The following is a 17,300-nucleotide window of genomic DNA, read 5'->3' as shown; positions in this document are numbered from 1 at the left end:
GCCCAGGATGAGGATATCTGGGACCTGGTTGTAGCCGAGCTGATGCCCAGACTGTCCCTGAGCCCAGCCCAGTCACTGACTCCCTGGAGTAAGGAGCAGCCTTAGAAATAAGACAGAGAAAATGACTCAGCAAACTTGTCATGTTGGGGCTGCCTCCCTATCTTTCCCATCCATGGGCCCACATCTGAGGACTGGCCGCTTTGTCAGGAGGGCCCAGGCCTGCAGTTGCCAGGAGCAAAAGAGGAAGCCCTGGGGGGCTGGGGGAGAGCCTTCATCTCAGCTAAAAGGCTGCCTTAGCATAGATGGGGTGCTACTCGAGATTTCCACCTCTCTAGCTCTGGCTCTTCTGAGCTTGGGAAGGGGCCTGAGCTGGTAGAGCTGGACTTGAGGTCTGGGGTTGTATTCTGTTCAGTGACTGCTTTATCAGACGGGTGCCAAGTGTGCAGAGAATGAAAGGAGTGGGAAGCACTCCCTTGCCAGGGGCCGGGCAGGGAGGAGGACATCTGCTGACTGGCCCACTGTTGTTCACCAAAAGCTGTGCCCAGGCCAGAGGGACAGCACGGTGGCCCATGGATGCCTGACTGGCTGGCCTGGGACTTTTCGAATCTGCGAGCATGCTTAGAGCTAGGGCTCAGGCTGCAGCTGAGGACTGCGGGGTCACAGGTTGTGGGAAGATGCCCACAGGTGACTAGTGTGGGACTCATATAGACAATTCCGTGTTAGTCCAAACTGAACCCCTGCCCTTGGCTGGAGATGAGGGGTACGTGGCCACTATCTAAGCACCTAAGGACAGCAACCTGCCCCTGGGCCAGGCATCTGAACCCTACTCCTTCCCCGGCCCACACATATTCTTCACTTAGTTCTTGGAGCCGGCACCCCCCTTTCCCAGACCCCAGGGCGAGTAAGGAGAATGACTGTCCGTCCCTCAGATAGGCCTCGTCACCATGAACCCTGGGAAGGGGTGGGCCAAGTCTCAGGATTCTGTTTCATGGACAGAGAAGATGAAGCCCAAAGAGGAATCCCAGGCTCTCTGATGGAGGCAGAGCAGGGCGGGGCTTGTCCATCCCGTGGGGGCGGGGCGGGGGCTCCCCGAGCTGGGACCCACCAGCCACAGCCGCTGTCTTCCCTGGGCCAGATGACTTCATGAAGCAGAGCCGGGGCATGCTGCTGCTCTACAGCATGAAGAACCCCAGCTTCCCCGAATACATCTTCAGCAGCGACAGCGGCATCATGTGTCTGGACATGCACGTGGCCCACCCCTACCTGGTGGTGGTGGGCCACTACGACGGCAACGTGGCCATTTACAACCTCAAGAAGCCCCACGCCCAGCCCTCCTTCCGCAGCTCGGCCAAGTCTGGCAAGCACACGGACCCTGTGTGGCAGGTCAGCCTCGAACCTGGGTGGGAGAATTGGTATGACTGAGTAGCGTGAGGGCCTAGGAGCCACTGGAGGAGGGGCGTCTGGGAGGAGAGGGGGTGGGGGTGACAGGTACCAGCTTAGAGGCCAAGGAGCTGGATGTGCAGAGGGGCAGAGAAGGGCAGAGAATCAGGAGGGAAGAGGGTCTGCGGTGAAAGCTGGGGTCTGCTGCCACAGAGCTGCCATCAGGAGAGCCTGACTCTCTGCTAAGGATCTCTCAGGCATGGTGACCAGGGACCCAGAGCTCGTGGCTGCGAGCCTCCAGGGCCTGACCGGCCTCTGCTGATTATGTCAAGCGCTCCCGGGGTCTATGGTCTTCCTCAGCTCTGTACAGGGGCCTTCTTCTGCCGTCTGGGCTAGATTTGGGGGAACTCCCTCCCAGACAGGGGTAGGTGCTGCAGGGTCTCTGCCCTCCGAGTGGGGCTGTAAGGCCTGGTAGGTGAGGTCTGTCCCTGAGGCTTCTGTCGGGCCTTCTTCACCATGACCCTGCATCTCCCATCTTACTGCACCAAGAGTGGATCTCAGAGTTTCATTCTCAGAGGGTCTCTTAGCTCTGGCTTTGTAGGCCCTTCCTCACTGTGTTCCAAGGGCCGCCCTCCTTCTGAGGCTGTGTACCCTGACTCCATGGCAGATCTGAGAGAATCTAAGGATGGATTTCTGCCTCAAGTTGCCCCAAGTCTTCTGGCTCCTCAGGCAGTACTGGGATCTGTCTTATCTCCCTCTGTCCCCGGCCCTGATGGTTTGCAAGCCGGCTCTGCACCCCTGCCTTTCTGGCCCTGAGCTCCCTAAGTCACGTGGACACTGGCCCCAGGCCCTGGCTCTTAGCTCCCAGACAGGCCTGAGTGGAGGGAGGACTGTCCAGGCACAGGGGATATGGTGGCCTCCCTGCTTCATCCTTTGCTCAGGGTGCAGGCACAGAAGGAGGCACTCCTCCCACTGAATACCCTGCCCACTCCTCTCGACCAAAGCAGGCACCAGTCTTGCAGCCTCAGGAGTTCTCTCCTCCGAAAAGCCCACCTCCCGATGCATCTCGTCCAGGCATGCAGAGGTCTCCATACATGGGGAGGATGTCTGTAGAGACTGTAAAGCCCAGGGAGAGGAGAAAAGACTCTTTGATCAGACTGAACCAGCACCAGGCCGGCCCCTGCTTTCCCAGCATGGGCAGACAGCCCAGGGCCAAGCACGGAGCATCTTAGGGTGGCCTGACCATCCATCCTCCTCCAGCCCAGGAGAGAGGGAGGGGTCGAGGCTGACCACTCTGCTATGTTCTCTGAATCAAAGAGCAGATTGGAGAGAGAAGTGGGGCATGCAGGAGACACATCTTCCCCTTTGCTGGGCAGGTGCCAGGGAGACTGGACAGGGGTGGCCTTCTGTTCTCCCACCGTCCTGTCAGGAAAACAGAGCTGCTGCCTTTGCAAAACCCAAGACTCAGAGTTCTTGGCTAGAATCAGGACTTGTGACACGGGTGGGGCCTGCCCGGCTCTCACTCCTTTAATGACTTCCTGTTCTCTTCTTCTGCTCTTATTCCCTCCCCACTTCCTCATTCATCTAGCCATTCATCCATTCATCCATTCATCCATTCACTCAGCAGCTCCTTCCTGTTCGCTCCTCTGGGAGCTGAGGATGCTCAAGGGCTGGGTCTCTGGAGCTCCCAGCAGGGAGAGACCGCAGCCACAGGCGGAGCAGGATGGGGAGGGCTCCTGGGGCACCGAGGACTGTCCAGACTGTCGGGGACAGGGAGCAGGGGCGGGAGGGCCAGAGAGGGCTTCCGAAAGGAAACCTGAGCTGAATTGTGAAGAACAGGAAGTATTAGGTGAGGAAGGGTACAAAGGGCCACATGTGCAAGGACACAGGGGCATCAGGCAGAGAGGCCTGCTGGGAAACTCCCCCGTTTGGAGCACAGTGTAAGAGACAGGAAGGAGGCAGCAGGACCTGAGGAAAGTACAGGCACCCAAGTGCTCCTCTAGCAAGTAGGAAGCTTAGCCTTTGTGGGTCAGTGGTCTCGAGTGAAGTGTTAGTACAGAAGCCCAGTGTATTAAAAAGATGACAGTGGGGCTGCTCTAGTAGGATCAGAGTCCTGATTGCTTGAGGGTCCCCTGAGCTACTTTCACAAGGCTCCTAAGAGCTCCTCCCAGCATAGTTTGAAAATCACTGCTTGACTATCAGAGAGTTTGGGGCAAAGAATTAATACAGTCATGTTGTGTCTTAGAGATATCCTCTGGCTGCAGCAAGACAAATCTTGAAGCCCGAGCTACAGCAGGGGCAGTGAGACAGTAAAATCAACGGAAGGAAATGACTGATTGGATATGGGGACAAGGAAAAACTTCTGACGGTGCCTGGGACTCTGGTTTGGAGTACCCAGTAGGACATCCATGGAGTTCTGGCCAGAAGTTAATATAAGAAGCCAGAGGGGGTGTCCTACAGGCAGTTGGCTGTATATCCTGGAGCTTGAAGGAGAGGCCGGCTGGCAAATGAGATGTCAGCGGCATCAGACTCTGGGTCCTTCTTAAAGGGGCCCTGTCTTGGAAACAGAGAGGTTGTTTTGGACCTCAAATGCCAGACTGAGGGCAGAAGGACTTTGTTCTGTTGGCAGTGGGGAGCCATGGAAGGTTCTGGAGCCAGGGAGAGAACTGTCTGTCCAAAGGATACTGGGTTCCTGTCCCATGACACAGGCTACCTCCCAGGGGAGCCCACTGGGTAGTTCAGCCCTGTTCAGGCCCCACTGTGAAGCCTCAACTAGCAATACACTGTGGGGTGTGTGTGTGTGTGTGTGTGTGTTCTGTGCTATCCTGGGGCAGGGGGCAGGCAGGATATGAGCAGACACTGGGGTCAAGCATGTCTGCCCTAATCAGATAAGGCAGAAGAGAAGGAATCAGTGAAGCAGGCCTCCGTCTCCTTCCTACCACCTGCTTCCTGGTCATTCGTTCATTCTCTTTGCCCTGTTTACCACTGGCCCCCACTTTGCCCTCTTCATTTCTACCTTCCCACCACCAACCCGGGAGCACATGTGTGACTTGCACACACACACTCACTTGCAAATACACCCCCCACCACCACCACCCCAACTGGGCATCAGGCTGCTAAGCAGGGTGTGAAATACAATTTCCATGTGCACTGGCAGCTGCTCATTAAACACTTCCTTTGCAGCTCCCTCGTGCCTCTTACAGCCTGGCCTTTGACATCCCCCTGTCCCCTCCTCCCTTTATAGGGACTACCCTTACACAGAAAGGAAAGTGGTCTCAGCGCCAGGGCTGCTCTGACCTGTGCCTTACAGGATCTGTAGGGTTCTAGGCAAAAGTGCAAAAGAGCGGCCTGCCCAGACAGGCCCGGGCAGGACCGACCGGGTCCCCTCTCCTGCAGCTCTGATCAGCCAGGCCTGAGGGGGTGGCCCCAGAGAGGCAATCCCCTCCCTCCTCCACAGCCCTCAGCAGCCATGGTGACAGCTATGGTTACAGGCTGCAGCACTGGGTTCCTGTCCTCCCTCACTGGGCCTCTGCTGGTGACAGGGGGAAGGGACAGTGGTTCCAGCACGGGAGGTCTGGACACAATTGGAGGATGGAAAGCTCTGGGCACCCAGCCCCACCCCAGCTCTCTGGGACATGGGTTGGCCATGCTTCCACATCTGGCAACAGAAACTTGAGCCTCAAGCGTGTCATCTTCACAAGACAACAGCTCTGTCTCCAAAACACTTTCCCATATGTTTGCTTCCAGCCCGGAGAAGATGGGTGGGGCAGGATTATTAACCCAGATTTGCAGATGGAGAAATGCAGCTCGCATCTGAGATTTGGGAGCAAGGTTCTGGTGAAATAAAGGTGGGAACAGAAGAGAGGCTGCCTAGAGAAAGGCCAAGCCTGGAAGGGGAGGGCGGGGGAGCGGGGCTGCTTCTCCCTGCCTCCCCACACAGGCAAGAAAAAGCTCCCTGAAGAACCTTGGCACCCTGATTCCTAGGATGATGGTAATAATTAGGATATCAGCAGGCATTTATTGAACACTTAATATCTGCATGTTCTGACCAAAAGGCTTCACGTTCATTAGCTCATTTATTCCTTACAACAAACCCATGCCATTATTGTTCCTGTTTCATAGATGAGGAATCTGGTTGATGGGTTCTGTCCTTTCCAGGCCCTGTCTACATAAGAAAGTTGAATCCAGAGCCACTGCCTTCTTACAACTGGGTTCCTAGAACCCAACCCTGGGAGGAGTTGGGCACCTCCACTGCTGAGCCAGGGGACTGGGCTGTGGCCCGACTGGCACTGTCCCCCCAGGATGCTCAGGGAGAGGGGGATGAGTGGAAGGAGGAAGGACCAGTTGTGGGATTCTGCTCAGCTCACAGCCGTCACCCAACACCCGAGCAGAGTCCCAGGGCTCACAGTTTGGGATGTTTCAGGTCAGGTGGCAGAAGGATGACATGAACAACAACCTCAACTTCTTCTCTGTGTCATCTGACGGCAGGATCGTGTCTTGGACACTCGTGAAGGTGCCCGTTTCCCAGAAAGGGTCACGCAGGGGTGGAGATGGGGAGTGGGGGACACTGAATGGCAGAGGGACCCCAACCCTGCTGGTCCAGCCCCACCCACAAGCCTCCCCCACCCACCCTGTGTGACCACAGAGCGAGCTGGTTCACACAGATGTCATCAAGCTGAAGATGGAGGGCAGCACCACAGAAGGTCTGGAGGGCTTACAGATACACACAGTGGGTAAGAACCCCAGCCCCTCCCATCCACGGCCACATCACCCCGGCCCAGGAGGGTCACTGGTCCTCCCTCTTTCTGTGCACCCTGCCTCCCCTTGTGTCTGACAGGACACAGTAAGAAAGGCTGGCCCAGCCCTTGGCCCTCAGCAGACCCTCCCTATTTATGCAGATCCTGTGCTGTTATGCAGATCCATCCCTGTTTATGCAGATCAGTCCCGTTTACCCAGACCCTGTCCCTGTTTACTCAATTCCTACCCTGTTTATGCAGACTATATCCCTGTTTGCACAGACCATATCCCTGTTTGCAGACCCTGTCCTTGTTTACCCTGACCCCGACCCTGTTAAACTCAATCCCTGCCTTGTTTACCCAGGCCCCATTCCTGTCTGCAGAAGCCCTGGCCCGTTTGCAGAGTCCCAACTGCCTGGGACAAGCAGCAGGCCAGAAGCCCAGTTTCTGTTTGCCTGGCTGGTCCCCGCCCTCACAAGCGCCTGGGCTCAGGCTGTGCTGGGGGCCTGCTGGGTAGAGGAGGTGCTGGAAGCCTCCCTCCCAGAACCAGCCTGAAGCTGTTCCCTCTTCTCCCAAGGTTGTGGCACGGCCTTTGACTTCCACAAAGAGATCGACTACCTGTTCCTAGTGGGCACGGAGGAGGGGAAAATCTACAAGGTGAGGCAGCGCTGCCAGGAGGCCAGCTCCCGACAGGGCCTTAAGCAGGCGCCCTGGGAACTTACCATTCTCAACCTCCACTGTTCCGACAGATCTGAGGGCTTATCAGTTCTAGAAGGCTTCCTGGGGGAAGAGAATGCATTTCTTGACCTGCTTGGGTGCAGGAAGAGGGGCTGACTGCAGGGAAGGGGAGGAAGAATCTAGAGGGTGATGGGCCCCACCCAGCATCTTTCCCTCTGGGTCCTGCTCCCTTTCTGGGAGTGGAGGCGGTAGAGCTGGGAGTGCAGTTGGGGGGGTGGAACACTCTGGGAAGACTTCCTGGAGGAGATCTGAACTTGAGCTGAGCTTTGAAGGCCAGGTAATAAGAGAATTTAGCTCTGAATAAGGGGGGGGGGCATCCCAGCCAGCCAGATGGAACTTCATCGCCAGTTTCTGCCAGGTCTCAATGTTAGTAGGTGAACATCCTTCTGAACCTGCATCCCTCCAGAAATAGCTCTGTTGCAAGCTTTTCTTAGGCTCAGAGACTCAGAATGTTAATTACAGGCAGCCTCCCGGGAGCCCCTGAGGCCCTGGCAGAGTTGGTCTGAATGCAAAAGAGGTCCCCACCCCCTCTCCACCCCTCTCAATGGCGGCACGGGAGAGGCGGGAGGGAGGGAGGAAGAGACTAGTCAATCATCCAGGCTCCTGGAGGGAGGGAGCCTGCTGGTCAGGGAAAGAAACTGAGTGAGAAATCCTGAGATTGGGCTTGCCCCTGGCTCTGCATCTGCTCTTACCTAGGAGAGGTGGGATGTTTATCACTGTTGAAAGGATTCTCTCTGGACTGTAGGAGGATTCAGAGCTTTGTCTGCCTGTCCACAAGCCTTAGCCTGGATACAGGCTAGACCACACCTCACCCAGGGCCCCTAGACATGCTCTGCGTGGGCTCAGGGAGAGAAAGTCTTTTCTGCCAAGGCCTGAATCCTCTGGCCAGGCTTCCCTCACCCTCCAGGACGGCTCCCCTGCCCACCTCAACCGCAGCTCCTTAAGCCCCTCCTTTCTCTCAGGTTGTGTTGAGGGTGAGATGAGCAGCCAACAGCTTGGCCCCAGCTCAGCTGTGACAGGGATGCAGGGCTAGGACAGAAGAGGAGTCTCAGATTCTGACCCTCCAGGGCCCCCAGGGAAGTGATGGCTGCTGACCTCTCTCTCTCTCTTCTGATCCCCAATCCCCCGCCCCCACCCCAGTGCTCTAAATCCTACTCCAGCCAATTCCTCGACACCTATGATGCCCACAATATGGCAGTGGATGCTGTGTCCTGGAACCCATACCACACCAAGGTCTTCATGTCCTGCAGCTCCGACTGGACGGTGAAAATCTGGGACCACACCGTCAAGTGAGGGGCATGCCCTCCCTCAGGCTCCACCCTGGGCTGGGGCCGGCAGGGCTCTGGTACTGTGAGCCCTTGGTGTCATGAGCTTTCCACCCCTCCGCACTGCAGGACCCCGATGTTCATCTATGACCTAAATTCAGCCGTGGGCGATGTGGCCTGGGCTCCATACTCTTCTACTGTGTTTGCAGCAGTCACCACCAATGGGAGGGTGAGTGCCCCCTTTCTGACCTTGCTGACGCCATACTGAAGATAGGACGGGCTATCTCAGGGTCTCCCTCCTGGAGAGCCCACCCCACGTCCAGGTCAGGTGGGGGAAGGCGGAACATAAGGATAGTATAACCTCAAGGGCTAGGCTACCCAGGGCCCAGTCGAAAGAGAGACCACTCATCCCATGAGGCCTTGAGGGAGAGGGCACTGGGGGTGGGGGGACAAGATGCCATGAGGAGCAGGTGTCTCCTCTGAGGGCCCTGGGGAGGGAGCTGCAGGGTGGCAGGTGCCAGCTTGATGGAAGGAAGAACTTATGAGCCAGAGTTGATCTGTGATTGAAACAGTGTCTAAAAAAGAGTGAGGTCCCCATCCCTGGGAGTATGCAAGCTGAATCTGAGAGCAGGAGATAGGAGAGGTCTGTGCAACAATGAGAATTGGTGAAAGCTCAGAAAGAAGCATTTTGTGAGGTAATTCTTAAATACAAACCCATTTTCCTTATGGGCTTTGGTATAAACTGAAAGGCGCCTACCAGGAAAGAAGACAGTGATTAAGGCATCACCCTCCAGTCCATCATCTGTCTGCTGAACAGGTGTCTCAGGGCCACCTGCGGCACCCAGCTCCAGGCCAGCACCTGGTGATTTGGGTGCCTGCTTTTGTGGAGCTTACATTCCATTGAAGGGAAAGAGAGAAAAAACAACAAGAATGAAAACCCCAAAAGGGTTAACTGCTAGGCAGAGATTAAAGCAGGGTGATGTATGTACACCGATGTCTGTAATAGCATTATTCCTAGTAGTGGAGAAAGTGGAACCAACCCAAATGTCCATCAATATACAGAGTTTACTCACCAGGCTTATTATTCATCAGAAACAAGGAATAAAGTACTGATAAAAGCGACATCATGGATGAACCCAGAAAACAAGCTTAGTTTAAGAAGCCAGTCACAAAAGACCACACATTGTATGACTCCATTTATGTATGTCTAAAATAGGCACATCTATAGAGACAAAGTAGATCAGTGGTCACCTAGGGCTAGAGGGGTTAGGAGAAAATGGGGAGTGACTGCTAATGGGCATAAGGGTTCTTTTTAGGGAAACGAAAAGTGTTCTAAAATTGGTTGTGGTGATGGTTGCGTAACTGGGAATATACTAAACAACAGGGACTGGACACTTTAAATGGGTAAATTTTATAGTATGTGAATTATATCTCAATAAAGCTGTTATGTGTTTAAATAGCGAGAGAGTGATGTAAAAGAAAAGGACTATGTGGTCTCTTAGATAAGTAGTCAGAGAAGGCTTCTCTGAAAAGGCGACATTCAAGCTGAGAGCTGAGTCAGAGCCAGCAGCCAGGTGAGGGCGGCGGGAGGCATTCCAGACAGAGGAACAGCTGGTGCCAATGCCCGGAGGGGAGCATGAGCTGCAAGGGCTTAAGGAACAGGCAGGTAGGGTGGCTGGGGTCTCGGTAGGCAAAGGGGAGAGAGCACAAGCAGAGAGCGGAGGGTAGAGAACCCGGAGTAAGGGATCTGGATTTTATGTAGAGCGCCCAGGGAGACTATTAGAGGATGTGAGACTTTTTAAAGGTAGGCTTGGCTGCTGCACGGAGGTTGGACGCCAGAAGGGCAAGAGCGGCAGCAGGGAGACCAGTTAGGACGCTGCCACGGTTGTCTAGGCAAGAGGTGCTAACGGTTGGGACTTGGTAAGCCATAAAATAAGGTCGAACATCTGTCGAGCAGCTGTATGACGAGCTCTGTCTGAGCACCTGGTGTACGTGAGTTGGCATAAACCCTGGCTCTGCCGCTTACTGGCAGGTTCCCTATGGGAGCTTCTGTCTCCTCATGTACAACATGGGGGTAATGACAGAACCTACCTTACAGACTGGCTGTGGGGCTCGTAATGGGACGGTGCCACCATGTATCATGTTTGCCCAGAGTCTAGTATACAGTAAGTGCCCATAAATGGTAGCTGTTATTTTTGACTCCACATAGACGTAAATTTTCTCCTAAATGTTTTCTTCTCATTCCCTCAACCAAGGGAAAAACAGAGACACAAACCCCCTTTCCCAGTGCCCCCAGCTCCAGCATGCTGTGCCAGGCCTCTGTCGTGTTACCCCGGAAAGCTCAGGGGCAGTTCCTCTGAGTTGGGGCACAGGGGCCTCATCCCCCCACCCCGAGTGTGCTGACACCCACCTCTTCACAGACCCACGTGTTTGACTTGTCCATCAACAAGTACGAGGCCATCTGCAACCAGCCCGTGGTGGCCAAAAAGAAGAACAAGACCACCCATGTGAAGTTCAACCCCATCTACCCCATCATCATTGTGGGCGACGACCGCGGGCACATCACCTGCCTCAAGCTCTCACCCAACCTGCGCAAGATGCCCAAGGTATGGGCTTGGGAGTTCAGACTGCCACCTGAGAAAGTCCCCAGGATGGTGGGGGCTGAGAGAAAGGGGAGGAACCAGGGGGCGGCCCCCAGGTTTCTGGCTTGGGAGACCCAGAGTAAGGTTAGTGTCATTGCCCCAGTGAGGAGCACAGGAGGAGCAGATTTGTGGAGAGACCGATCAGTTCTGACATGCTGGATCTGAGTTACCTGTGGGCCCCCAGGTGGAGACATCAGGTAAGCAGGTGACTGTATGTCTGAAGCCTGGCAGAAGCACACGGGCATCACTGGCTCGTTTGGTGTCATACAGGCAGGGGGCTCCAGGTTTAGTTTCTGCTTCCTCGGCTGGGTTTACACAGGGCTTCAGCTCCAATGGTCCCTGAGCTGGGAGCTGCGGGTCCACACGGGGAAGAAAGAAATGAGCCATGAGGAGGGTAACTAGGTCAGCAGCTAGGCAGTCCTCCTTTTGAGCTCTGGTTCCTTTCTGGGATGTCTAACGATGCAGAGACCCTGCCCAGAGCCCAGGGGCCCTGAATACAGGCCACTGAGCCCAGAGCCATGACCTCAAAGTCTAGATCTCAGAGTCCCAGACTTCAGAATCCAGGCCTTAGAATCCAGAGCCCAACAGTCCAACTTAAAAATCCAGAGCCCGGGAACCCAGAGCCCAGTCCTGCCCATTTGGGTGCTAGGAGAGAGAATGGAATTCGCTTTCTGTCAGATTCTGGGCCGGGATCAGAGCTGGGCCAGGGCTGAGCCAAGTGGTGACTTACCTCCTGGTTGCAATTTGAGGCATTTACTTGCAGTTTGAGGCCAGGCAGAGGCCTGTGTCTTTCAACTACTGACACCTGCCCCCCTGTGACCCTACCAAGGCAGAGGCCACCGCACCATCCCTCCCATGCCGGCCTGATCGGTTCCTCCTCGGCCACGGAGGCAAAGGCTGGGAGCTTGGCTGGGCCTGTAATTGTAGCCAGCTGGGGGAGGGGGTGGACTTGGCTATAAATACTCAGAAGGCTGGTGAGTGCCTGCAGCTGTGGCCCACAGGGTGGGGTGGGGTGGGGTGGGGTGGGGTGGGATGAGGGGGTCGGGCGTGGCCTAAAACTCTTTGCTAAGCCCAACTAGTTGGCCTCAAGGAGGGGGAAGAAGGCAGAACAATTTGTGGAACAGATAAAATCTGCTCTTAATTTAGTGAGGAGAGAGACCCAGGCTTGAGCTGGCAGAGGTGGACAGGCCTGTGGGAGGGATGATGGTGACCCATACGGGCAGGGGTATAGCCATCAACCCTGAAGGTGGGGGCCTGCCCTGCCCACTCTGACCCAGGGAGGCAAGGATCTCCCACTGTCCCAACTCCTCTTGAGCAAGGGTAGGTCATGGCTGGGAGAGCTGGGCTCTGTGTATCTGGGGATCTATATCTCTGAGGACCTGAGGACATGGGTACCTGGGAATCAGAGGACCTGAGCAAGTGACAACTAGGGTCTAGTTCTTGGGTGGTTGGGCAGTTTCTGTGAAATTGCCACCTGACCCTAGCAGCAGCCATGTGATCCAGGCCAAAGGAAGTCCTCTGGGCATTCCTACTGCCTCTCCTCTGTAGGCTGCAGCCTCCCTGCTCTTCCCAAGAGGGTTTGGCTGCAGAGACTTGACTTCCCAGCCCAGGGAGCTTCCCATGATTGGTGTCAGAGCCCAGCTTGTCAAAGGTCAAGGACTACTTTCCATAATGACTGTATAGATGGAAACAGAAGCTCAGAAAGGCAAGGAACTTGCCCAAAGTCATATAGGGAGTTAATGACAAAACTGGAACTAAAAGCCAGGCCTCCTGACTCCCAGGGGATGGGGTGAGGCCAAGAAGAGAAAATGAGTTTAACTGGGTAAGGAGAGTGAGAAGAGAGAAAGACATCTTTGTTCTCTGCCTCAAGCGTGCAGAGGTGAGCTGGATAGTGGCAAAGGCCCTGGGCCACAAGGGGAGGGGGAGACAGATTTGGGAACAGGTGCAGGGGTCACACCAGGAGGAAACCTGAGCTCCACAGGGTGTCAGCAGCCGGGGTGGGGCCGGGAAGGGGCCCGCTGGCCTTGCATTCTCCCCCTCCTCACAGCCGGGCCAGACCCAGGCTGGGCCCTCAGCAGGCAAGGCTGGGGCAGGTGCCAGTGAGCAGAGGGCACAGGTGGCTGAGAGGGCGGGGGCTTGGGCACAGCAGAGGGAAGGCAGGAAATGGCAGCTGCCCCAGCCTAGCCCACACCCCACCACCTGGACAGAAGGGAGGATGGCACTGGTGCTGGTCTGCCAAGGAGCCCTCAGGCCTGCGAGTGACACACACCCCAGGGTCCCAACTCTCTTCTCAGAGCCCCGCTTACCAGCTAAAGGATTAGAGGACCCTGTAGGCAAGGGTGAGGGGTCATAAATTCAAGATCTGGGCTTTGAAGGACAGTCCCAGCCGAGGACACCTGGAATCACACAGATACCCCACCTGCCCTCTCTGGTCTCCTGACACCCTCCCCTCCCCTGGGTACATCTGACACAGCAGGCCTGGTCCCAGGTGGCGCCCCACTCCCAGCCTGACCTCAAAGTATTAGAAGAGTATGAGGTGAGGGCACCTGTGGCTTTGCCCACACTCTTCTCCCTACACACACACACACACCTCTTAGCTCGTTAGGACTCAGCCAGATACCTTCCCATGGGAAGGGTGGTCCCAACAGTTAGAGGCCCTGGCCTACAGCTTCCCCTGGCTTGAAAGGCTAGTTCCTCTGAGGGTCTGTTGGTGGATACCTCCTCTCACTCCTCCTAGCATCAGGTTCCATCTGAGGTTCAGAAACAGAGCTGGATGTTTCTTGCCGGCCTCTGCTAACCTGAGTTGGGGAAGGATCCTGTGGAAGTGGGAGCAGGCAGGGATCCAGAATCTAACTGGGCAGGAGACGGGCGGGGCACCGCTGGGGTAAACTGGGCCCAGGAGGTGGTGCCGGGAGGCAGAGAGAGGGGCCCATCCCTCACATTCCTCCCTGACATGTACTTCCCTTCTTGTCCCCAGGAAAAGAAGGGGCAGGAAGTGCAGAAGGGTCCAGCCGTGGAGATCGCAAAATTGGACAAACTGCTGAACCTGGTGAGGGAAGTGAAAACCAAGAAGTGAGGGCCTGGCCTCAGGGCCTGTCCCATTTCTTGAACCCAGTACTTGTAGCCTCTGATCCTGGTACTGCAGCCCAGCCTTAGCACCCAGTATGTGCCCCACCCCTGATCAGGTCCCAGCATCTGCACCCTGCTCCAGCCCTAGTCCCAGCACCTCCCTCCAGGACTTGACCCTCAACCACAGTTACCTCCTATTTTGCACAAATAAACTGATGCCTGGAAGCCTACCCACACCTTTAGTTTTGCTATAGCAGGGCCCCCAAGAAGAGGAGAAAATCTCAGGGTAGAGCCATAGTTCTATTTATTACCCAGCAAACAGTAGGAGGACCAGAGGAGGGGCCCAGCCTGGACACCCTCCCATTATTGCCATGGATTCCAGTTTGCTTCCCCAACCTCGAGGGCCTAGAGGTGCTTGGCCTAGGGAGATGGTGAGCCCAGCCCCTGGCCCTGGGGATGGAGCAGAGTCCAGATGGCCCTGGCCCTAGCACCAACTCATGAACCCCCACCCCGGGCCTGTCTACCTAGGGCCAGCAGAGCCCCTCTTGGAGCCAGGCCGGCTAGACTCTGGGCCGCTAGGTCCAGCTCCAGACAGGCTGGACTCTGAGTTCTGGACCCCAGGCTGGCTGGCCCCTGGGATCCTGATTCCAGGTTCCAGGTGGGGTGGACTTAGTTCCCAGACTCCAGGCTAGGCCAGGGGCCTTCAGGGCTGCAGCAGGTAGCTGCCTTCATGGCTGGGCTTCTGGGGCGGAGGCGCCTTCTCAGGACAGGGGCCAGGGCTGGAGTTGGGACTGGATTCGGAGAGGGAGTCGATGTTGGCAGAGCGGGAGTGGCAGGCCCAGCAGAGGATGACCCAGAGCAGCAGCAGCAAGAAGCCTACGAGGCCGTTGCAGATGATGGCGATGAGGGCCCCCTGGGAGATGGCTGCCCCCATGACGGGCAGCACCCTCAGACAAGCACAGACCGAGGGGCTGCCTCAATGTCAAGGCCCATGCCGAGGCAGGACTCTGTGTAGCCGGCCTTCCGAGGAGGCTGTCCTGTCCACACACTCAATGATTCCCGGGCAGTGGAGATGTCCACCTGCAGTCCTGAGCCTGTGGGGTACAGAGCAAAGGAAAGGCTGGTGAGGAGGAAGGGGTAGGGTGAGGCCTAGGAGGAGAGGGGTAGAGAAGAGAGTCCCCTCCCAAATCTCTGGCCTCCCAGCAGGACCTAATACCCCACAGAGCCAACACCCCCATCCTCCGGCCTGACTCTGGGCACCTGGATTGGGGTGTGGCCACAGTGGGGAAGGTGGAGTAGGCAGCCTCTATCTCATTCTGCTTTTGACCAGTGGGCATGGCCTGGCCCTGCCCACTGGGCATCCAGCCATCAAAAGAACTGTGTGAGTGGGTGGGACTGAGGAAGCCCAAGGCCATGAAGGATGGGCACTGGGGCCAGCTTTGGTGTGGCCTGGGCGCCTCCCCCTTCTCAGGACTCCAGCCAACCAGCCCAGGAGACCTCCAGAGGTGCCAGCTCACACAGAGGGAACTTTGTGGAAGCCTGGCAGGCATGTGTGGGTCTGTGTATCTAAGGCTGAATGCCTTTCGGTGAGACTGTGTCTCCAGGTCAGGTGCGTGTGTCTGTGTGTCTGGCTCTTATTCTGTCCCTTGGTTCTCTTGCCTGGATGTGTGCCTCTGCCTCTGTATACCCACCTCTATGTGTAGCTGTCTCTCTGTGTGTCTTCATCTCTTAGAGTCTGAGTGTCTCTTTTGTGTGTCTCATTTCTCTCCCCGTCTATCTCTTTGTATATCTCTGTATCAGTCTCGTCTATCTCTTTGTGTATCTCTGTGTCGGTCTCTGTCTCTTTCTCCCTGTCTCTGTGTGTGTATATGGGTCCCTTGCGTCTCTCTCTCTCTCTCTCTTCCTGGCTGTGTGTCCATCTGTCCCCGTGGACGGTCTCTCTCCCCTCTCCGTGGGGTCTGTCTCTAGTTCTGTGCGTCTCGTGTGTGTCTCTGTCTTTGTGTCTGTCTCTCTTTCTCCCCGGCTGTGTCTCAGTGTCTGTGTAGGTCTATGTCTCTTTATTTCCGTCTCTGGTTCTCAGCCCCCGTGCCCTAGGTGGGAGGGCCCCTCTTACCTGAGTTGAGCCCGGTGCGCGCCCGCGGGAAGATCCGGGGCAGCGGGATGCTGGGCGCCGACTGAGGCTCGGGAGCCTGCGGGCGGGGGGCGGCAGGAGGCGGGCAGGGGTGACGTCCCCTCCCCCGGCCCTCCCCCGCGGCCGCGCAGCCTCCGCCGGCCGCTCCCGCCGCGGCGCGACCGGGGCGGCCTCTGCCGCGGGCGGTCTGCGGCGAGCGGGCACCTCCTCCCCCTGGGGCGGCGCCTCCTCCGCGGCCGTGGCCGCTCGCTTGCTCGCACGGCGGCGCTCGGGCGGCGGCGGCAGTCCGGGAGCGGGGTTCGGCTGGGCTCGGTTGTGTTCGGCTACGTTCGGCTGGGCTCGACTGGGCTCTCGGCTGGGCTCGGCCAGGCTCGGCCGGCCGCAAAAACAGCGAAGAGCCCCGCCTCCTCGGAGGCCAGCGGCCTGCAGCCTGTAGGAGGCGAAGCCATCCCCCTCGCCGCTGCCGCCATTCAATTGGCTGGCCGTGCCAGGCACCCTTGCCATTGGTCGTGAGCTGGGGTGAAGACTGGCCCACCCCTTGTGCAGGCGTGGGGCGGGGGCGGGAAGAGGGCTAAAGGGGCTACTCCGACTGGATCCCTCCGGGGGGAAGAGGGCGGGGGCGAGATCCACCTACTTGCGGGGATTTCTTGCACCTTCCACACCCGGAAGATCTGCACACCCAACATCTGAGAAAAGCCAAAGCCTTTGTACCCGTCTACTTGAGTAGACTGCCCCTCCATATCTGCGAGGGGTCTCTGTCGCCGTCATCTGGAGGAAGACTCTGGGACACCACATCTGGGAGGAGACAGAGCCTCCTGGTCTTGGAAGTCCTCTGTACTCTTGCACATCCACTCCCACCTGGGTGTGGACGCTGCATCCCCACTTCAGAGGGTCTGCAGTTGGCTCCACTTGCCTTGGCCCCAGGAGGTGTGAGCAGCCCTGCCACCATAAGTTGTTTGGACACGTTTATTGGGTTCGCACCCAGTGTTGGTCACAGGTTTGTAGTTTGTTCTTCTATGGGGGAGTCTAGGACAGAGAGGAATGGGGTATTCTGAAGGATGGTTCAGCCCTGGCTGAAACAGGACCAGGCATGATTCTCCATCCTAGAAGCTCCTGGCTCTCTCCGTCTAGACACTCTCCTAAGAGCAAGATCACCTTGGGCAGAAGCCATCAGGTAGCCTTTCCTACCCTACTTCATATGCCAGTGATTCCTCAGTGTTCTGAATAGATTATTTTCACATTCCACTCGACATATTCTCCATGGATAAGCGCATCCCTAAAGCTATACTGTGAAGTCTCTCAATCCTCCAAAATCCAGCCTTAACTTACCTAGAATTCT

At 56.7% G+C, this 17,300-nt stretch overlaps 2 protein-coding genes across 2 annotated transcripts in view; one reads left to right on the top strand and one right to left on the bottom strand.

Annotated features, from left to right (window-relative positions):
• The window catches only part of DNAI1 (dynein axonemal intermediate chain 1), a 55,000-nt gene extending 40,940 nt beyond the window's left edge, over positions 1-14,060 (top strand). The window contains exons 13-20 of the mRNA XM_072959230.1: positions 1,136-1,383; positions 5,804-5,893; positions 6,026-6,113; positions 6,694-6,773; positions 7,995-8,143; positions 8,249-8,348; positions 10,540-10,725; positions 13,739-14,060. Coding sequence (XP_072815331.1) covers positions 1,136-1,383; positions 5,804-5,893; positions 6,026-6,113; positions 6,694-6,773; positions 7,995-8,143; positions 8,249-8,348; positions 10,540-10,725; positions 13,739-13,837 — 1,040 coding nt within the window. The 3' untranslated portion in view covers positions 13,838-14,060. The remainder of the gene's footprint in view (positions 1-1,135; positions 1,384-5,803; positions 5,894-6,025; positions 6,114-6,693; positions 6,774-7,994; positions 8,144-8,248; positions 8,349-10,539; positions 10,726-13,738) is intronic.
• Positions 14,061-14,117: 57 nt separating this feature from the next.
• ENHO (energy homeostasis associated) lies at positions 14,118-16,243 on the bottom strand. The gene is made up of 2 exons (XM_006216801.4): positions 15,944-16,243; positions 14,118-14,924 (listed from the first exon to the last, which is right to left on the bottom strand). The coding sequence occupies exon 2, from the start codon at positions 14,762-14,764 to the stop codon at positions 14,534-14,536; it is 231 nt and encodes a 76-aa protein (XP_006216863.1). The 5' UTR covers positions 14,765-14,924; positions 15,944-16,243; the 3' UTR covers positions 14,118-14,533.
• Positions 16,244-17,300: the final 1,057 nt, after the last annotated feature.

The sequence above is a fragment of the Vicugna pacos genome, chromosome 4 (assembly GCF_048564905.1).
Source record: "Vicugna pacos chromosome 4, VicPac4, whole genome shotgun sequence".
Lineage (NCBI taxonomy): Eukaryota > Metazoa > Chordata > Mammalia > Artiodactyla > Camelidae > Vicugna > Vicugna pacos.
This window is presented reverse-complemented; position numbering and strand designations above follow the sequence as displayed.